Here is a 23062-nt window from a genome sequence, read left to right as displayed (position 1 = left end):
ACTTCAGCAAGACATAGGATGAATTAAACTCTGTTCTCGTGCTTTGCCTTTTAGGTTTATGACGGCCTCTCAAGAGATTCTCTGTAACGGTCAGCGAGAACCATTGGTTGGTACCATAAAGTGTCTCACAAGCTAACAAACATTGCTACATTACAAACTGCCAATCTAAGACAGGCCCAATGTCCAGAAGAAAAAAAGGCCTACAAACCTGTAATTTTGTAAGAGGTGCTAATTTTAATCTTAACTGCAAAATGTTCAACGATAGAGTTAAAGCGAAGTTCCACCCAAAAGTGGAACTTCCACTTATCTGATTCCTCCCCCACTCCGGTGCCACATTTGGCACCTTTTGGGGGCAGGGGGTTGAATGGGTACCTGTTTTTTGACAGGCACCCTGTCCCCACTGTCACTGCCCCTCACTGCAGCGCAGTACGTCACAAGTTAGGCCCCCTCCTCCGCCTTCCCCTGCTGTCGGGCCAATAAGAGCACATGCACAGCAGGGGCCCGGCTGTGAAGCCGCAAGGCTTCACAGCCGGGATCCATTACTGGCAATGGCGGCAACAGCACTCGACAGCCAATGGAAACATCAGCTGGGGTGTAGACATCACTGGATTCCAGGACAGGAGAGTGTCCTAATATTAAAAGTCAGCAGCTATAGTATGTGTAGCTGCTGACTTAATTTCTGGAGGGGAAGGCCGGAACACCACTTTAATGAGTCTATGGGCAAAGCAAAGAATCCATTTAAAAATGGTACATTGCAACCAACACTGATATCAAACCCTGAGATATATAAGAAGGATCACATCCTACATATTGAATGAAATAAATCATTGGTCTCCAAACTGCTGCCATTTTCTTGCCTTTATTCGGCCCTATTCTGCTAACTGACGCCAACAATAGGACGCAACTCCTCCTACTGACACAAACAACGGGACACTATTCCTCCCCCTAATACAAAGATGGGGCATTGTTTACTGATATCCACCAATTTACATATTCAGACATTTAAGGGCCACATACTTCCACCCACGCCATGTCTGCTGTCCGATTGTTCCCTGGTGGTGAATGTGTTTGGCTTCTCCCCCTCAGCTCCCATGCGACACACCTGCCACTCTTTGGGAATCCAGCAATGAGCACTCTGGCTTTGTCTACTGGCAAGAATGGGGTCTTTCACCTCTGGCCCCTACTACCTACCATTGCCTTTACATTCATCACTGTTACATCTCTCTGTTCCTTTAGATACATCAAACCTGCATCTACCCCTGAACAAGCGAGCTATGGTCTCACGAAACGCATCAGATTTTCTGATGCCTGTACATATTGTATGACATTTGTATCAATGCATTTTTATCATGTGAAATTTTATTGGCTTAGCTGTTTACATCATTCATATATGTATACCAATTCTTGAATAAATATCTATACTGTACCTACGTCTGTTACTTAGTGGCAAACTGTGCTCACCTCATTCAAAGTCCCAGGGTGACTTTTTGTACACTTGTTATATTTAGGGATGGAGGTGTGTCACTGGTGACACCAGACCTTTCCTTTTGTTTGCATTGTTTACTCACACTGACACCAGAGCATCTTCCACTCCTACTGGCCACAGTCTTGCCCCATAAAGTCTGAAGAACAATAAATTGGTCTACTGTTTCGAAAGCTTGGAGACCCCTGCAGTACATTATAGAGATTTCACAAAGATTGTTGGGGGTTTCCTCCTCCTGACGAGACAGGGTTTGGAACCATCAACTGGCAGCTAAACCCCAGCACTGCATCATGGGAAGAGATCACAGCACTGGATAGTTTGAATTGGCTCTGACAGTCACAGACCAGAGGCGGGTGCATAAAAGCAAGTATAGGAGGATTGGGGGTTGGGTTTAAAAAGACTGACTAGGCATTGTGACAAAACCCCCTCGATGAAAGGTTGGGAGGTATGAGTATGCAGTGATGTTTAGAACGTCTCCACAGTCTCCCTATTTTTATTACTTATACTCCCTATTTCTCATCAAATAAAAATTCTAGTTAATATACTGTATAAATCACCTCAGCTCACATTGTGTGAGGTTCAGAAATGCACTGGTCCCTTAAAGCAGAGTTCCATCCTGGGTAAAGTAAAAAAAACTGGGGCGTGTCCAAGATGGCAAAGGGAGCAGACGTGTTTGTCTGAGCTCCCCAGGACTGGAGCTAATAATCCTCCTTTAACTGGGTGCAGGCCCCCAAAACAGACTCTATTGAGTCCCACCTGACAGGGGGGCTACTCCGGAGCACTTGGGGAAAGAATCGGCCGGCCGAGATCCCGGGAAAGTGTGATAGGACCGAACATCGCGGACTAGGCCGAAGCCGTGGACTCGCCTAAAAATCCTGCCCGCGGCCTCCCAGGGCCGGCACGGTACCCGTCCGGACGCCGGGAAAAGTAGTTCCAGCAGGCTCTCCCTGTCTCTCTCCGCTCCTGATACCCTCCTCGGGGTATGCAAAGGAGGAAGACCCAGCCCCGATCCCAGAAAAAGGCCACGAGGCCCAACATTACAGACAGGGCCGCGGCCTCGCTAAGTCTCTTAACCGGATGGAGAACCAGGCTGAAGACCCCTACAGGCCGCCTGCCACGGCTGCCGATTTCAAGGCAGTTCTACAGGCCATAACCACCCTGACTGGTAAGGTGGATCATATTCAAGCTAATGTGGAGTTTATCAGGAAGGACTTTGATGCCTTTCGTGGCAGAATGACTGAGGTGGAGCAAAGGGTCTCCCAGGCGGAGGATACGGTACGTGATCATGGGGCCGACATTCATGCACTTAAAGCCAGGGTAAAGACGCTTGAGTCCCGTGCAGATGAAACAACTTGCGGATTCTGGCACTCCCTGAGGGGGCAGAGGGCACGAACCCCACGGCCTTCGTTGAACGCTTATTGCAACAGCTACTCCCTTCAGCACGCTTTTCTCCATTTTTCACCATGGAGAAGGCCCATCGCATACCCACCGCCAGGGAGCCCCAAGGAACCCCACCCCGAACCTTTATCTTCAAACTCCTTCATTTTCGGGACAGAGATATTGTGATGAGGGAGGCTAGGACCCAAAGCGAACTCCGCTTCGAAAACGCTAAGCTCCTAATCTTTCCGGATTATTCGCTGGAACCCAGAAGCAACGGAAATCCTTTGATGCTGTAAGAGCGAGGCTCCGCTCCCACCATATCAAGTACAGCATGCTGTTCTCGGCCAGGCTGAAGGTGGAGGATGGGGAGTCTGTTCAGTTCTTCATGTCCCCAGAGAAGGCCTCCGGCTGGATCGACACTCCCGCCCAGATAAGTATCCTACTTGACCTCCCGATTGAGCGAACTGCTGTTGTCTGCCGTTTTTAATTTAACGTGCCTTTTCCTACACTTTGGCCTGGGTCTTCCTACTGGGTTCTGATACCCTCCACATGCCGCGGTTTCCCGCTTCTGAACCCCGAGGGTAAGACAGCTAGGCCTCGGAATACCCCTTGAGGCCTTGTTGCCGGAAAGATGGCTCCAGGTCTGTATCCTACTTCTTCTCTCCTTCCCCCCCTTTCTACATCCTGGACCCAGGTCCCCCTCCGAATGTGACGGCATGTACTCAGCTACTACTCTCCCTATGTTTGGGAATGCAACCCATAAGTGCCTTGCCTCTCTTGAACATTGGCCCGAATAACGCTACTCAACCCAGATCATCCACTGAGTGCCACTGCATATCCACCCTTATGGGTGAAAATTTGGAGATGATGCCCCTCAGCCCTCCTTGAAGCTGATTGAGGCATCCCGAAGGGGAATATATATGAAGGTTGACTCCTGCCACATCCTCTCTCTCCCCCCCCCTTTTTTTTTGCCACCCTGTTTTCTCCTTTGGCAATGGCCGAACTAATTTGATTAACTCTGCAATGTTAACAATTAAGTTTGTACCCCTGGCAGCTGCTAGGAGCCTGCACCCGCTTTTTTACTAATCCGGTCTCCAGCAAGAGACTAGATGTAACATCTGCCTGCTGAACTGCGGATGCCGTTTTGCACGCGTTCCCCCATTACAGGCGTGTTCGCCTTGGTTCTAAGTTGGGATCCTGAGACTCCCCAAAGTTGGGGCTGGGGTTGGCGGGGTGGGGGATGGGGGAGTTGGTTGGGTTTATTTTGCTATAGTTGGTTCTTGTATTGTTTTTTCACAAGCAATGTAAACATGTATGTCACTAGATGTTTGGGATGCCACATCCTGACCCATATAGTGGTCCGGACCTTGCATCTAATTTTGGATGGAGGTCCACAGCTTGAAAATGTACCATTAGATGATTATGGCTGACTGTACTATTGTTTCATGGAACATTAGAGGTTTGAACTCCTCTGTGAAGAGGTCATTAGTGTTTCAATTTCTCAAAACCTATCATCCCCAAATATGTATACTGCAGGAAACTCACTTGAGAGGCAGTAAGCTTTTGAGCCTTACACGGCCCTGGGTGGGACATCAGTACCACTCCACATACACAAATTACTCTAGAGGGGTCAGCATTCTTGTTCATAAATCTCTACCGTTCAAGCTGCTAGTGCTGGAACTAGACCCGGAGGGTCGCTTCGTTATACTCCATGCCATGGTAGACAGATTGGAGCTAGTGGTGGTGGGACTGTACCTGCCCCCCCCCCCCCCCCCCCACCGGCTTCCAAGAGATTACTTAACCAGCTTATCTCTAAAATTATATATAATGGTGTTCCGCGCTTAGGACGGGCCAGTGACCGAACCGCAGCCCCCCTAAATAGGAAAGCACCAAAGGTGCGATCCGATAATTATGTAGTCTGAAGAGATAGGGGATTGGCGCTGTTCACTGATAAAGACAGATAAAATTGCCACCTATGCTACACACAATGTGGTGATGCTGGGGGACTTTAACCTGGCCCTGGACCCTGGGATGGGCAGACTCTCACCCGGAGCGGGCTCATCTTCAGAGCTGCTCTCCTGGGCGGACGCCTCTAATCTGACCAATGTGTGGAGATGGCATAACCCCTCCTAAAGGGCCTATACATGCCACTCAGCGTCACACAAAATCTTCTCACACATAGACTTTACCTATGCGGAGGGGTCTGTCCTACCCAGGGTCAGGGATATCACCATTCTGCCCCGCCGAATATCCGATCATGCCACGCTTGCCTTGAAGCTGTGTGTGTCCTGTATACCAGGGGAGAGCCTCTGGAGATTGTCCAGGTTCTGGCTGTCTGATTTCAGAATATCAGAACCATATAGGTCTGAGGCGGTACAGTATTGGCGGGAACTGGATCAATCAGTGCCTCTGATCACGTCCTGGGACGCATTTAAGGCCTTCATCAGGGATAGCCTACAGTCTCATATCTGTAAGATCCATAAGGATCTGAGGGAGGAGACCCGAAAGGCTGAGGAGAGGGTGACAGCACTTGAGGAGGAATACTCCAAGTCGGAGACTCCGAGAGCATACTCTGACTTTCAGGCAGCGTTGAGGGATGTTCTCCTGTTATGAACATCAGCCACCAAAACTAAATTCCTACATCAGTCCCAAAGAACCTTCGAGCACGGGGAGAAGACTGGCAGTATGCTGGCATGGCTGGCGAGGGAAAGCTCCTCCCCGTTGACTATCTCAACCATATGCAACTCGGATGGGACGATCCTAACAGATCCCCCATCCATTAATGACAGATTTGCATCATTCTACCGGGAGCTCTATGGTGCTCGAATGGAATGCACGGACGAAGAACTAATGACATACTTCGATGGGGTGGAGCTCCCTTGCCTGACATCCACATTTAGAGAAGCTTTAGACGGTCCTATCCTATTACAGGAGTTGCAGAGGGCAGTAGCCTCCTTGCAAAATAGCAAAATGCCAGGCCCGGATGGTATACCTGCCACATTCTTTAAAACGTATGCAGAAGAAATACTACCATCGTTCAGAATAGTGCTGCAAAAAGCCATGGAAGGGAATTCATTGCCCCCGACAATGGCTGAGGCAGTAATAGTGGTTATCCTTAAACCTGGTAAGCCCCCTGAACAGTGTTCTTTGTATCGCCCAATCTCCCTCCTTAATGAGGACGCCAAGCTGTTGGCTAAGGTGCTGGCAGGTCAATTGAACACTGTGATTACAGCATTAGTGCACGCGGACCAGTCTGGATTTATGCCAGGCAGAGGGGCCGACAAACATTCGATGCCTCCTTACACATCTCTCTAGGGCAAGCGGGGACGGCCCGGAGGTAGTCGCCTCCTTAGACGCCGAAAAGGCCTTTGACTCGGTTGAGTGGTGCTACCTCTGGGCGGTCCTTCACAAATTCAAGTTTGGCCCTCGTTTTATTAGCTGGGTCCAGATGCTATACCACAATCCCACGGCCCGTATACGCACAAATAATTCGCTGTCCTTGCCGTTCCCCCTTTCCAGGGGCACCAGACAGGGTTGCCCATTATCCCCTGGATTGTTCGCGCTAGCCATGGAACCCATGGCAGCTCGTATAAGATCCGCCCCTTCAGTAAGGGGAATCAAGGTCGGTGTAATAACAAATATAATATCCTTATATGCCTATGATACCCTCCTCTTCCTTAAAGACGTCTCCTCCCTCCCACCAGCGCTACAAATAATAGATGAATTTGGATCATTCTTGGGCATTAAGGTTAATTGGGGGAAATCCCTCCTTTTCTCACTGAATGCGTTAGGTCACCACCCACCAACAGGCACACCCCTAAACTGGACATCTAAGTTCAAATACCTGGGAGTAAGGATTGGGACTCCGATGTCCTCATATTATGAGCTAAACCTTCAACCATTACTTAAAAACTTCTTGCAGAAATGTATGGCCTGGAAAACCCTCCCCCTATCACCAGTGGGTAGGGTAAACTTAGGATAGATGATCTATCTCCCCAAATTCCTTTACCTTTTTCAAAATGCCCCTTTGATCCCTCCGGCCTCGTTCTTCGCAAAAATAAAAAGTATAATATCTTCAATTGTTTGGAACGGTAGACCCCCACGACTGGCCATTACTACCCTTCAGCTACTCGTCACCCGGGGAGGCCTGTCCCTACCAGACTTTCATATCTACTTCTGGGCGGCCGTCCTGGTGACGGTCAGATGGTGGTTTTCCCAACTACAAGGCAACCCAGCAGTGACCTTGGAAGCAGCCATAATGGGCTCATACGCCTCCCTCAACAACGTGGTATTCAGGGGGGCGAGGTCTCACCCTGGCATCACAGAGCTGATGTGCACAGCCATCAATGTCTGGAATAAAGCTAGGACATGCTTTGCCTCCCCTGAGACATTCTCTCCCCACATTCTTCCCTGAGGCAATCCCAACCTACCACACATGAGTGCAATCCTAACCCACCACACGAGTGCTATTCCAGACCCTCAGGTTTGGGCAAGGAAGGGTATAGTCAAATTGAAGCATATAGTTACGGGTGGGGGGGGTGGGGGGTAAACTGAGATCCTTTTCTGATCTCAAAAGTGCCTACTCACTACTGGGGTGGATGTTGTTTCGATACTACCAGCTTCGACATGCGTATAGGAAACAGTTCCCAGTGCAACTCATATTGAAATCAGACTCTGTGGAGGAACTACTTACAGCCAAGATCATAGATAAACCCCTCTCCTCCCTATACTTCCACTTGTCCATAGCTCCTTTGAAGAAACTTGAAAAAACCCTAGATAAGTGGAAATTAGACATCCCAGATCTGTCAGAGGAGGAATGGGAGACATGTATCTTCCTTTGTCACTAACATGATCTCGGCCAAAGACCGATTTATGCAGGTCAAGTTCCTCCACAGAGCCTACTACACTCCAAAGCGGTTAACAATTATGAATCCTAACACCCCAGTGGCCTGCCCTAGATGTGATCAGAGCTCCGTCTCCTTCTTTCATATGCCATGGTCCTGTCCCCGCCTCGGAGACTATTGGTCAGAGATAGCTGGCACCCTTAGCCAGGTTACCTCTCTGGAACTGGAAAAAAATGATGCTGCTCAATGTTTTTGACTCTAGGGTAAGGGGCAAATACACTAGACTATTCCTGAATTATGCTACATTCTATGCTTGCAGAGAGATTTTCCTTCATTGGAAGGACGCTACGCCTCCCAGGGTGTCCTCATGGCGCCTAACACTGAACGCGGTATTGCCATTGTATAAGCTTACCTATGCCAACCAAAACTGCCCTGGCAAATTTTACAAGATATGGTCGGGATGGATAGATGCCTGGGGTACAGAAGTGGCAGGTGATCACTGAGATATTACTGCTGGACCTGCCCTGCAATAGTGTACCACTGCTATGATCTCCTGAATGTCTAATCATTGTTTGAGCTCTGTAAACTTAGCAAACTAGATGAGGTCCCTCCATCGCCCCCTGCCTTCCCCCCCTTCCTCTCCCAGCCCCCCCCCCCTCTTTTTCGTCTTCCACATATCCTGCCTTCCCTGGTTCCCCACCCCCAGAACCTCCTTAAATAGTATTGCTGGAATCTACTACCTCCGTATCCATATCCTAATGTGATGTGACTTAACTGCTCTGCACATCTTTCTGCTGTTTAAATGTGTAACCCATTAGTTCTGTGACAATTCAAGTAACAATGTCTATATGAACAACTGTGTATATGCATCGCTTGTGCTGTAAAAATCAAATAAACATTTTCTTCTTGTGAAAAAAGTAAAAAAAACTTTTAATATAAAAGGACACTTACCTGTCCAGGGAGCCCACGATGTCGGCACCCAAAGCCCTGGACACAGGCATCCTTACTATAGGAGACAGGAAGTGAAGCCTTGCAGCCTGTTTCCTACTGCGCATGTGCGAGAAGTGCTGTGCTTTCTGAATTGTCCTGCTGTCTTCTGGGACCTGTGTGTCTCCCAGAAGGCAGAGGGGGGGGGTGGAGGGGCAGAAAATACTTTGGGTGTAACTCTGCCTTAACTGTTGACAGTGAAGGGTTTGCTGCTGCATGGAATTGCATTGTGTAATTTTTTTTTTTTTTCTTGATCTCACGTTTTGCTCACTTTGCCCAAGACTGAATTTTTATTTTACTTGGACACTTTCTTTAACTATAGCCTGATAATTAATCTTAACACTGCTAAACATGGGAAATGGTCCTTTTCAATACACCTACAGAAATGTAAAATTTATTTCCAAGACTAAAGCATATGAAACTGGAAGCACTTTTACGATACCGTAGGCTTTGTATAAATATAATATGATTATGTTAATATTTTTCATTAAATAGTCTTCACAATAAAGGCCAAATCTGAATTTAAACGCAGTATTAGCATAACAGGAGTTTCTGTGAATATGTAATTTACACACATTTCCATAGAATTTAACTAGGTAATATATTTATGCAGTATTGATCCCGGAGGTAGCACCATAATATTGATTTACTAGTCATGTTTATATCAAAGGGTTCGATCTTATATGGTCCCGACATTGCCTTGCCACACTGCCAGTTTACGTATATGTAAATGATGACTGGCCTGGAGATAAAAAGGCTGCTAGGATAAGGTTCAGAAACGACTACTATAAAACTGGCTAAATTGTTTAGTATGAAAATTAATGACACACCTTTGCAGGATGCACGCAGTTAAAGCTAAACTCCAACTTTCTTTTCACAAGAAGTGACCGGAATGATCAGTCCCAGGATAGATCATACCTCTGTACTTTTTTCTGCAGATCCTCTGATATTCTGGGTTTAGTGTTGGCCTTGTACCATGTTACACTCTGTATAGTCGAATGTAGTCTGAGTCTCTTCCACCGCCACTTTCTGTAGCATCTCTAGGCGTTTTACCGCTAGAAATAGTCTCTAAATAGCGCCTGAAAACCGCCTCCCATTCATTTCAGTGTGTCTTTTCACACTGGAGAGGTGTGCTTGTGAGACATTAGGAAAAGTCCTGCAAGCAGCATCTTTGGGGTGGTTTGGGAGCGCTGTATACAACACTTCCAAGACGCCCTGGCTACTGAAATGAATGCGCAGCGCTTCCATAGCCCCAGAAAAGCGTTTTGGAAGCACCGAAACACAGGCGTTTTTAACTCCTTCTTTGGGGTTAAAAGTGCCCCGCTAGCTCTCGAAAAGTGCCACTTAAACAGCGCTAAAGTGCCGCTAAAATGAGCGGCGCTTTAGAGCTAAAGCAGCCGTGGCCCCAGTGTGAAAGGGGTCTAAAACACACCCCTCTGTAGTATTTGAGACATTGCAAATGATGCAACTTCATTCACAACTCCGATGGTGGGTGGGAATGAATACATAATAACCATTAAGCCCAGCCTAGTCAAACCTACAGGAAGAGTCCAAACCTTCCAAGTTCTGCCCCACAGATCACGGTATTATTAAAAAAAAAGCCCTCCATATAATATACACAGCCTGCTGGGAAGGGGATTGAATAGACAGCCCTGGTTCCCACCAGCACCATATGGAAGTCACGTGACTTCCAGCAAAACTATCACACAGAAAATGCATGCTTTTTCTTGCAGACTGCCCTGCATTCAGAAACGCACAGATGTGAACGAATGGTAACATAAGCACGATGTGTGTAGCCATGTGTTTTCGAAATGCACACGTTTTCTGTGTGGGTTGCCACTCTTGAAAATGCACAGATGGGAATGCAGCCTATATGGTAACACAAACATGACACACATTGGTGCACTGTTAACGTAAGCACAGTGAGCGTTGCCATGCGTTTTTGAAAAGCATGGCGTGCATTTTCTTGTGGGTTGCCATGCATTCAGAAACACGCAAATGCAAAAGAAAAGTAACACAAGCGTGCTGTGCACTTTCTTGTGGATTTCCGTGCGTTTGGAAATGTGCAGATGTGAATGCATGGTAACAAACGTGACACGTGTTCCCATTCGTTTTTAAAACGCACGACAATGCACATATTTTCTTTGCTGGTTGCTGCTCGTTTTTGGTATGCAAAAAAGTGTGCGTTTTTTGTATTACAGGTTGCTGTGCGCTCAGAAACACGCAGATGCTAACAAATGGTAATGCAAGCGAGCCACATATTGTCACGCATTTTCGAAGCACTCACCAAAGCATGCGTTTTCTTGTGAGTTGCCTGCATTCATAAACGTGCAGATGCAAACAAATGTTGACATAAGTTGCGCGTTGCCATGCGTTTTCAAAATGTGCAGAAAAGTGCGTGTTTTTGTGCAGGTTGCCATACATGCGTTGCTATGTGTTTTTGAAACTCACAACAAAGTATGTGTTTTCTCTGCTGGTTGCATTTGAAAATGCATAAATGAGAACGTAGCCTAAATGGTAAATGAAGCGTGACATACATTGCTGCTCATTTTCAAAACATATGGCAAAGTGTGCGCTTATTTTTTATTGCGGGTTGGTGAGCATTTGGAAACAGGCAGATGTGAATGAATGGTAACGCAAATGTGATGTGCATTGCCACGCATTTTTGTAACACACGGCAAAGCGTGCATTTTCCTGCAGGTTGTTATGCTTTCAGAAGCATGCAGATGAGAACGCAGCCTAAATAGAAAGTGTGATGTGCATTACCGTGCATTTTAGAAGGGCACAACAAAGTGTGCGTTTTCTGTTCGGGTTGCCATGCATTTAGTAACACAGATGCGATCCAGCCTATGTAGCACCGCGAGAGCGAAGTGTCTTTGGTGGGTGTTGCCATATTTTTTTTTTCTGTGCGAGTTGCATGAGCAAGCATGCATGTGTGCCCTCTTAGCAAGTGGCGGTGGGAGAAGAGGAGGATCAGGGCTGTTCTCTGCAGCAAAATTACAGAGCAAGGAAATAGGATATGTTGGGTATTTTTTTTTAAATGAATTGCCTTTAGAATAAAGTTACCAGACGTCCCTGGTTTCCGGGGACAGTCCCCGGACTGAGGACACTGTCCCCAGACCAAATCTGTCCTCGGTTTTGTCCCTGGGTTTAGGAGCGGCACCAGATAGGAGCTTGGGGGTGCTCAAGCACCCTTAAAATTTCTTTAGGCACCCCCACACAGCACCCCCAAATTTCACATAACAGTTCTTGCATGTGTCACAGTGTTTTTTAAAATGTTATTCTACCTGTAAATCCTGTACGGATGCCAGGAAGCTGGGCACACGTTCCTGCGGAGGGATACAGCGGCCCCTACTGCATAAGCTGATGATCTTTAGCTAGACCTGGATGTCAGATTTCAAAGGCGGATTTATATACAGCCTCTTTGCTGCCTTCTCAGCCAATAGGAAAGTGCTGAACCCTCCCCCTTCTGCAGCCCACCTTCTCTGAGTTCTGAAATGCACAGAGGAGAGGACATGCTCGTAATCCGAGGTTCCACTGTAGAATAAAAAAGGAATGTGTCCTCTGGTGTTATTCTAATGCTGTTTCCCACTCTTTAGAAAACAAGCCAGGTCTCTTACAGACAGGTGGCTGAGCCCATTCTGTGTAATTGCAGTTGAATTTCCTCCATCCAGACAGCCCAGGTGCAGTGTACAGCCTGTCATTGACATGAATGATTTGTTTTTGCTGCTGTATTCCTTTATATCTGACCGTCCCTTGTGCCATGCCTACAGTCTGACCCTCCCTTGTGCCATGCCAACATTCTCTGACCATCCTTTGTGCCATGCCCACAGTCTGACCATCCCTTGTGCCATGCCAACAGTCTGACCGTCCCTTGTGCCATGCCCACAGTCTGACCGTCCCTTGTGCCATGTCCACAGTCTGACCATCCCTTGTGCCATGCCCACAGTCTGACCGTCCCTTGTGCCATGCCCACAGTCTCTGTGGGCTGTGATGTAAGGGGGAGCTCTGTGGACTCTGCAGCAGTCTCTTTTACATCAGAATTGTCAGAGATCTGATTTACATCGGGGTAGACAGAGTCCCTCCTTACACTGAAAAGAAGAGCCCTGTGCCAGGTTTTATTAACCATTATTAATGTGCTAGCAAAAATGTTTTTTGCTAGCACATTATGAGAAACTTACCCTAGACTGAAGCCCTACAGTACTGTGATGTCACCGCTGAAATGGCTGCCATCTTTTCCTGGTCTTCATTCCAGGTTCGCAGGGGTGCGATGACGTCACTCCCGCTCATGCGCACGGGAGCCGCCATTTCTGGTACAGGCTCTGAAGGTCCAGCACTGTAAGCCGGACCTGCAGAGCGCATGCACCGATGGTGTAATCAGCGGCATGCACTCTGACGATCTCCTAAACGGTGCAAGTTTAGGAGATATTCACAGTACCTACAGGTAAGCCTTACTATAGGCTTACCTGTAGGTAAAAGTGGTAGTACAGGGTTTACTACCACATTAAGAGGAAGGGGTGTGGTTTACAGATGACAGGTATTTAAATTAGGGGGTGCGCGATTTTAGTCAGGCCTAGGGCAGCACAAAACCTAAATACACCACTGATTCCAACATAACCCCAAACACACCTTAAAGTTGACCACTGCCTTGCTAAAGAAGCTGAGGGTAAAGGTGATGGACTGGCCAAGCATGTCTCCAGACCTAAACCCTATTGAGCATCTGTGGGGCATCCTCAAAATGGAAGGTGGAGGAGCGCAAGGTCTCTAACATCCACCACCTCCGTGATGTCGTCATGGAGGAGTGGAAGAGGAATCCAGTGACAACCTGTGAAGCTCTGGTGAACTCCATGCCCAAGAGGGTTAAGGCAGTGCTGGACACCGGGGAGGGAAATTGGGCCCAATTTGGACATTTTTACTTAGGAGTGTACTCACTTTGTTGCCAGCGGTTTAGACATTAATGGCTGCTTGATAGATAGATAGAGCTATAGAGAAATATACATATAGATATATATCTAACACACATACTGTTGCAGTGGTTAATTCGCACACTGGGCGCCATCAACCCAAAAATGGTCCTTAATTCAGGTTTAGCATTTATAAAGTCCCTATAGGCGCAACAGCATAGCTATGGACTCACAGTGGAGATGGTCTCCTTCCCTCTCCCTTCCATCTCAAATTTTTTTTTAAACATGAAAGTATCAGTTTAAAAAAAATAAAAACAAAAATATCTTTAACAGAAATATAAAATTGATGTGAAGAGTTTTTAAAGCTGCATTCAAGCACAAATCTTAGCATTTTATCTGTATGCCACCTTTATACAGTATGTGCTTACTCGTATAAAATTGTAAGTATCCCTGTTGTACACAGATCAACACACTTTCCCTGTAGCATGATGGTAACATGCATACCATCCATGCCACCCAGTGGCGATTCCATTGTTTACTCACCAGAGCCAGCATCGTGAGGGTAACTGAACTTTCCTGCTTCAGATAAATTACCAACACCAATATACTCTTATTATGAAAGGGACATACTTCCTTCCAAAGGCCAACTATGTAAAAGGGGAGTTGTTCTTTCCACTAACCACCAATGTAAGTAGAAGAAATGCATTTCAAATGTACCTTTTTGTAACCAGTTTGCAAAATATACTGTATATTCACAGTTCCACCTCCATTGTTGCAAAGCATACCTTATAGTCAATACCTACTTCTGAAAAGAAACTGTTCTAATGAGGAAACTTTTAAAAAAGCAGAAATTTTAAATTAAAGGCTACTAAGGAGGGGTTATGTGGGGAAAAACAATCCTCGAGAAGGCGTATAGAAGAGCAATAAGAACAGACATGATATTCTCTTTGGAAGACCTATTAAGAAAGAAGAAGGGACAGCAAGGCTGATTACCACATTCTCTTATCAGCATGCATAAATTCGTAATATAGTGTAAACATATTGGCACTTTTGATGAGCAATTCTCCTCTTGTGTAAATATACCAAAGAGTGCCCAGAAATCACCTATAGGTTATATGTTCAATGCATTACTGGGTAGTTAAAAGCCACTATGCTAGACAAGAGGCTGAGCAGTTGGAAGAAAAGGGTTCTTCTCATACTGTGCCTGTGTACAGAAAGGAATGTTCTTTAGACTCCCAGATTGGTTGATACAGTCAGTTTAGGGCGTTTCATGTAGGCCATTTGGAAAAGAAGCTATAATCGTATCTATTACATTAGGAATGGAATATTAAAACACATCAAATCGGCAGACATTTGGGACTACCTCATAAATTACAATATATCTGTAATCAGGTTTGCTGCTCTAGACAAGGTATATGAAGATCCCATTTTGATAAAAAATAAATCCCTTTACAGAGAGGCCAAATGGATTAATAATTTAGGAGCTACTTTCCACCAAGGTCTCAATGATATGAACCAGTTCTTTAGCAGTAGCCTTGGCAGATTACATTGCTCCCATGGTGTATTTTGCAAGACCTTGTTTTTGACAGCATTTATCTTGGTTTAGATGATGGTTTCTTTGATGTATTTATATTTTAATAAAGCTGATCTCCACGTTTCCTGTCACTTTACATAGCAGGATTTTTGTTACTCACCATAAAATCCCTTTCTCAGAGCTCATTGACGGACACAGCTCTTGTGGTTCTTGACCCTAGGTTTATAGCACCACCTACAGGAATAGACAAACAAGATATCTGGGGGGGCACACCCTAAAAGATGCATTAAAGAGGGTGCAGCCATAAGATGATACAGCAGAAGAAAATATTACGGCGCACACATGCAAAAAAGACATTTACCTCCAGCAAGGCTAGTTTAAAACACCTAAACATTTAAAAAAAAACATTATCAAAAAATATGGGGATTTGGTCACACCATATTGCTATATGGTGCTAAGCCCACTTACTGCGACAAAGTACCCCATGATGAGTGGGTCCTACACTATCCATAGATTGGGAGATCCTGCTTCTCTGAACCATGAGAGCAATACACTCTTCTATATGGGAGAATCTTGAGGTCTCCACCCATGACACAAGTGGATACTAATGAGAGGTACTGGTCTATTGTATGGATTCTGACCAAATCCTTTTGGGTGAGGAGCACCCCACTCCCTCATTAAGTACCTCTCATTAGCGTCCACTTGTGTCATGGGTCGAGACCTCAAGATTCTCCCATATAGAAGAGTGTATTGCTCTCATGGTTCAGAGAAGCAGGATCTCCCAATCTATGGATAGTGTAGGACCCACTCATCATGGTATACTTTGTCGCAGTAAGTGGGCTTAGCACCATATAGCAATATGGTGTGACCAAATCCTCATATTTTTTGATAATGTTTTTTTGAAAATGTTTAGGTGTTTTAAACTAGCCTTGCTGGAGGTAAATATCTTTTTTGCATGTGTGCACCGTAATATTTTCTTCACCTACAGAAATAGGACACTAAGCAGAAAAAGAACAGCATCGCCTATGGGCAGTCCCGGCTAGTATAAACTCGCTCCGCTGCTATCGGTAAGCCAGTTGGTCACAAAGCTGTGTCCAAAGTATAAACTTCAAAAAATAGGGGTGGGTGCTGTGTACATCAATGAACTCAAACCTGTATTTTAAGAAGGGGTGGGCAAACAAAAATAAAAAAAACAAAAAGGAAAAAAAACCCTAAAAGTAATCCTAAACAGCAGCCTGCGGGCAAAACAAGCATCCGAAGATGCAAACACGTCAACTTGTAAAATGTATTTATGCATGCAAGTGTGCACAAATGACAAGGAAGCCACCTTGCAAACCTGAAAAAACAGACACCCGAGGTCTAATTACCCAAGAGACACTAATCACCCTGGTGTAATGCGCCACAGCAGGTAAGGAAGGAGCCTGACCCTTCATGGCATACACCGAAACAATTGACTGCCGAAGCCAATGGGATATAATTGCAGAGGGGGTCCGTTAGGCCTTTTTTTTTTGACAGTCTGAGCACAAAGAGAATCTGACATCCAGAAGAAGGACGTAGCACCGTAGCAGATAGGCACACACAAACTGCCTAGACCATATCCAAGTAGTGCAAAGCAACCTCCAAGACCAACCCGAAGGCCAGTGCCACAAAAAGATAATTTGCATCCCCCATTGCAAAGCAAATTGCTGATCTTCCTCGTAGATGGGAATGTGCAGGCATGCATCCTTGATGTCTATGGATGCCAGAAAAACCCTTGATGAAGAGAAGCCACTCCTGTATGGATGGTTTCCATCTTGAACTTCAGCACTCGCACAAAGCAATTCAAGGCCATGGAGGTCAAAAATCAGATGATCCCTGTCCTTTGGAACCCTAAACAGATTGGAGTAAAACCCCTGGAACCATTCCGAGTCGGGCACAGGGACTTTTGCTCCCTATTGCAGCAGATCCTGCACTGCCCTGCACAGGGCCTGAAGGCGCAATGGCGGAAGGTAAGATTAGATGGAAAATTACTCTTGTGGTCAAGAAAAAAAATGCTATGCGGTCACCGGGCACAACCAGTTTGCAGACATGACATGCCTGGAATGAGGGTTGTCCATGGGACCACAAAACTAGCAAAGACGAATCCACACCCTGGAAATGGGTGGGGACAAACTGTCATATTAAAGCAGATTTTACTGGAGGCTTGGTAGACCTGCGTGTCCAGGAGCACTGAGCACAACCCGCAGGGGCCTTGAACGGTATTGAGCCTACATTAGAGGAGCCAGGGGAATGAAAAAGCCTCAAGGTCAGTATAGATAGTCCTGGACTTCCTTCCACAGACCAAGAAGAAGATTGGACTGTGTGGCAATGTACTCTTGCCTCCCATGAGGTTCTTGATTATGTCATTCAAGGTAGCACCAAAGATCCGCCAAGGTTTTTTTTTTTGCCTTGTCAACAGACCAGCATTTGAGACAAAGCACCTACAATCCACCGCTAAGACAGAGCCTAGAAAGGAGTGGAGCATCGAAGGACGCATCACAAACATTACTTTAGGCTCTGGACCAACTGGTCCACCAGATCCACTTGTCTGGCAGACAAATAGAGGCTTACTGAACGAGCCTAGGTTCTGCAGCAGAAACACCAAGGCTTTGGCCAACAAAGGCCAAAATGCTGACCCAGCAATGGTAAAGAGCAGGCAACTAATTCTGCCCAGTGGTCTGCAGGGTCCTTAAAGGAGGGTGACCCCTCCAGAAGCATCATGGCCTATTTATTCAACCTCAAAATTGGGGTGAACTTCCACAGGAGAGGTCCACTTCATCAGAAGGGCATCTTCAAAGGGGTAAGATACCGCACAGAACTTCAGAACCACAAAAGCACACTTCAGACCTTCCCAAGCTTTGTAAGTAAACAAAGAAAAGCCTTAAAACTGACCTATCCGGCTTGTACATAATAAAGGGGACAGGCATGTCAGCCACCCCAGCGGCATCCCCAATTTTAAGCATTTTTCACACAGATATAATCAGTGCAGTCACCAGCACATTCTCCTGTGTGATTACAGAGGCAGAGGACTCAACATTGCTGTCTGAAGAATCTGGGGAGGCACCTTCAGGGCTCGCAAAAAGCGAACACACACATACACACACCCACGGCGGCGGAGGGGAGGAGTGAGGCGATTACTGCTTTTGCCCGAATGCTCCCTTCACCCAGGAGATAACTACCCCAGGAATACACCGCCTTCATAATGGGATCAGGAGGGGACACGTGCGTCTTAAGACTCCATACGGCCCACCCACTCAGGCAAGACATTGCCAAAAATTAGGACATCCAGGGGGAACAAAATGCCTACCCCCAACCCCCCCCCCCCAAAGCTGACTACAGCAGAGAGAAGGTACCCCAGTGAGGACTCACTAATCGACCACCAGGGGAGCACTGTGGGTGCGGACATGGATGCCACCTATGGATGTGGTCAGTAAACCAGCTGTGGATGCTGCTGTGCCGAACGTGTCTCATGAAGCGTGCCCTCCTGTCCCAGGGACAGCCACTGTATCCAGCCTGAGAGGGGGATAACTGCCATGCACTTCCCCAGCCACTTTCCATACATGTCCATGGGAAAGTCCACTGCAAAATGACCACCGGATCCCTGGGAAAATGGCCGCCAGCCACAGTAAAATACATGGCAGCTGCAATGCGACCTTCCGGATGCCCATAATGTACCCATGATAGATCCTCCTCTCCACTGAAGTGGTAAGACTTCCGAACAAAGGGCTGTCAGACAAGGTGATCAATAACATCCTAGACAGCAGGAAGCCCGTGACTAGTGCAATCTACGAGAAAGTGAGGAAAAAGTTTGACTCCTGGAACAAAAAAAACAAAAAACGATTCCCAACAGAGGTCTAATCCCAACAATTCTGGATTTCCTGCAAGATAGAGCAGACAAAAATATCTCCCAAGGCACACTGAAGGTACAAGTGGCAGCACTCTCCTCGTTCATTGACACCAGACTCCAGAGGTTCTGCTGATAAAGCGATTCCTAATGTCACTTAAAAGAGCTAGACCAGCTAAAATGAATAGAACTCCAACTTGTGACATGTCCACGGTGCTTAGAGGTTTTCTCTTCCCTCCATTCGAACCGATGGAAGATAGCTCAGACAAAAACCTCACTCTAAAAACGGCACTTCTTGTGGCCCTAGTATCGGCCAGAAGAGTCAGCGAAATCCAAGCTTTACAATGTATAGGGGGGACAACACAATTACAGTACAGTTCAATACGAAAGGTACAGGAGGGCCCTGCTCGTAGAGCTTGCATTCTAAAGGGAGGGGGTGGTGGTACAAAAGGTAATAGCTGCAGAGAATGATTTGATGGGGGTGGCTCAGGGACAGTTATGTGGGTGTGGGATAGGCTTCCCTGAATAAATTAGTTTTCAGGGATCTCCTAAAGGTGGACAGGGTAGGGGCTGATCGGACATACTGGGGCAGAGAGTTCCAGAGGATGGGAGAGGCTCTAGAAAAGTCCTGAAGGTGAGTATGGGAGGAGGTAACAAGGGAGCTAGAGAGCAGGAGGTCCTGGGAGGTATGTGACAATATGTGTCCCTGCGAGACGTCTAACTCTCTGGCTGCCCTGGTCCAGGATGGGGCTGTTGCAGCCTACCTAGTGAATAGCTAAAAGTCTGCATATGCTTGTTGGTCAGACTGGAATCACCACTGGATCTAGATAATCTATCCCGTCTATTGAGTGAAGATCTCTGCAGGAAAAAAAAAAATATATATATAGCAGGATAAAAGAAAAAAGAAGAAAAGCTTTGGAACCAGGAGGTCCCAGCAGGGAACTAGGTCCTTACTCCTGAAACACTAGGGAGAAATATCTGGCTTGCCTAAAGCATAGAGGGGTTTATATCAGCTAAGACTGCCCATAGGCAGTGCTATGTTCTTTTTCTGCCTAGTGACTTCCTCCTGTAGGTGGCGCTATAAATCTAGGGTCAAAAATGAGAAGAGCAATGAACATAGGAATTTGTTTGGACCAAGCTTAACCTTATACTAAGCTGCCCTGTAAAAGGAAAGAGGTCTATACTTGCCTATTCTGACAGCGTTCCAGTTGGTCAAATTATATCCCTTGTGGCCAGCTTCAGTGAAGAGGAGAGATCACCAACAATGGCTGCAGTGCCTGGGTGGTGATGTCGCCCATAGGCTTAATATGGGGCATCCATTGTCAGCCTCCTCTACACTGAAGCCAATGTTTGGGGGCCAGTCATGTGACCAGTCCGAAGCACCCTCAGAAAAGGCAAGTATAGACATCTTTCCTCTATAGGGCAGATAGAATAGGGCTTAGAATGGGGGGGTTGGAGTAGGTTTAAGTCTAGTTAGTATTTGACCGGACTTCCACTTTAGGGAATGGTAAGCTGTTTGGACATGATATACTAGCTGGAGGCAGTGCCTGCCATCTACTGGATTTTTATTATAATAAAGTGTGATTTATGATATTATGATTGTGTGGCTGCCCTGGGAGTTTCACACATGGTTTCTACAGTCAAGAGCTAGAGGTGTGCCAAAAGCGGAGTGCCATCCTGAAAAACATTTTTACATTTTCAGTCGTTTAGTATTATTAAAAAAGATTGAGTGAATTTTTTTTTTTTTAACTCTAACAGAAATCCTCTGTTGCCATGTGGTGGCTCCTAATCTGCCACTTCCGGGGCCGCGGCGCTCAGAATCACTTCCTCCCTTGCCTATGCTCCTGGGAAATGTGAGTCAGTGGGCAGTACTGTGAGAAGAAAAATTGAGTTTTTTCCCTACAGGAAATAACGCGATTTAAGGCGGATCACAGCACCATCTTGGTTGCCATCACAACGGTGCGGACACTTCGGACGCCATCGCCCGTTGGGATGGCAACATGAGAAGAAGCTAGCTGAAAAATCAAGCCTAAGAGGACTTATTTCCACAAGGCCACAGATTATACTCCAACCAAGGAGTGAATTAAATGGACCATTATTGGGGTTTATAACCAGCAGCTGGTATATACCGCCTATTAGCAGGAAGACTGTATACAAGGCAACTGATTTTAGGACCTTGAGCAAATCCATCCGATTTTATAAATGGTTTGTAATAAAACTTCATTATGGTTTTATATATTTTAATGTGTCTTCTTTTCTGTACCAGTAAAGTCCAACTAAATGTTTCTAGTTAATTTGGGTATGCATTATGGATTTGGTATTATAGTAATATTGTTATATTGAATGTACAGTTCTACCTCCTCAGTTTGTTAATTTGTTTCATTACCCCAGATAGAACTATATCTCCAGACTCCTTCTGAGCAGCATCCTTGGAATCCACGTAAAGCACAGAGTTCCTCATGAGCATGTCATCCAGCTCCCTCCAGTCAGGCCTACAAGCGCCGAGAGCTGAAAAACAATATTGCATCATCTCTCACCTTATACAATGACAAGCAGGAATACACACACGCAGTATATTTACACTGTGTATATTATAAATACACACACGCACACATACACACTACTGTGCAAATGTTTTAGGCAGGTGTGAGAAAAAAAATAGAGTTAGGTACCTGGTAACTCTTTTTCTAAGAAGTCTTCCCGGCCAGCATCCGAAAAATAGGCTCCTCCTCCCTGAAACAGGAAACACATTAGTCCACCATTATAAATTTCAGAGTCTTACCTGCGTGCCTCAGTTGTATTAAAGCACCGAAGGAAATCTCAGTAAGCTTAAAGCTCCCCCATTGTACCTGGTATTTGTCGTTTAAGGGTGGGAAATAGTGCTGCCCTGGAAGACTTCTTAGAAAAAGAGTTACCAGGTAACTAACTATTTTCTCAAACCGTCTTCCAGGGCAGCATCCGAGAGGATGTATCAAGCAATACTTACTAGGGTGGGGATAGAGACTGGAGCACCTTGCGACCAAATGCCTGGTCTTGGTCGGACAGCTGGTCTATACAATAGTGCCTTGAGAAGGTACTGAAGCTCAACCATGTCGCTGCTCTGCTCCGGAGTTGCCCCTGCTTTCTCTGCGACCAAGATTGCCCAGGATCTGGTTGTGTGTGCTCTGATCCTGCCTGGAGGGGTGAGGTTCTGTGCCTCATAGGTTGTCTGTATGGCCATTCTTAGCCATCTGCTGATGGTATTCTTGGATGCCTGCTTCCCTTTGTTAACTCCCGCATAAAGGACGAAAAGAGAGTGGGGCGTGCCAGGGGGTACCTGGGTACCTGGGGGAGTGGGAAAATACGTTTTTCAGCGATAATGATCTCTCTATGTACCTGTGCCACGTTGTTATGTGGCACAGGTACATAGATGACATCTGCATCGTCTGGGACGGCCCCCAATCCCTTTTGAACGAATGTTCAGATGCACTAAACAAGAACCAATTTAATCTCAAATTCACTATGCTGTCTGATATGTCCACAGTTACATTCTTAGACATTGAAATTTCAATAAATGAATCCAATCTACTATCTTGTAAACTTTTCAGGAAGCCCACTGCAGGGAACACGATACTGCACTCGTCTAGTTTTCATCCCAAACCACTTATCAACTCAATCCCCTATGGCGAATATCTACAGATAAAACGTAACAGTTCTGGCCACTCGGACTTTAAACATGGGGCCAATAAACTTAAAAGCCGGTTACTTGAACACGGCTATAGCCACAAATGCCTCAAAAAAGCCTTCCAACTCGATAATTTGAGGGACAGACACGAACTTTTAGCTCCCAAACAAACCCCAACTACCAATGTTAGCTCAAGAATAATTATCACCTACACCAATGATCACAGCAAAATTAGACATATATGCCAAAAATATTGGCACCTATTGACCTCTGTCCCCATCATAGGCCCTTTCGTGCCTCCAACGCCCTTAATCACCTACAGACGGGCAACCTCTGTAGGTGATTTGTTGGTTCAGAGCGAATTCAAAGACCAAGAGAGAGGCGATCCTTGCACAACAGTAGGC

At 46.1% G+C, this 23062-nt stretch overlaps 1 protein-coding gene across 2 annotated transcripts in view; it reads right to left on the bottom strand.

Annotated features, from left to right (window-relative positions):
* The window catches only part of CRYM (crystallin mu), a 192229-nt gene that overhangs the window by 55187 nt on the left and 113980 nt on the right, over positions 1-23062 (bottom strand). For both annotated transcript variants that reach the window (XM_073591049.1, XM_073591048.1), the window contains exon 6: positions 21381-21502. In XM_073591049.1, coding sequence (XP_073447150.1) covers positions 21381-21502 — 122 coding nt within the window. The remainder of the gene's footprint in view (positions 1-21380; positions 21503-23062) is intronic.

The sequence above is a fragment of the Aquarana catesbeiana genome, linkage group LG06 (genome assembly GCF_042186555.1).
Source record: "Aquarana catesbeiana isolate 2022-GZ linkage group LG06, ASM4218655v1, whole genome shotgun sequence".
NCBI classification, from domain to species: Eukaryota; Metazoa; Chordata; class Amphibia; order Anura; family Ranidae; genus Aquarana; species Aquarana catesbeiana.
This window is presented reverse-complemented; position numbering and strand designations above follow the sequence as displayed.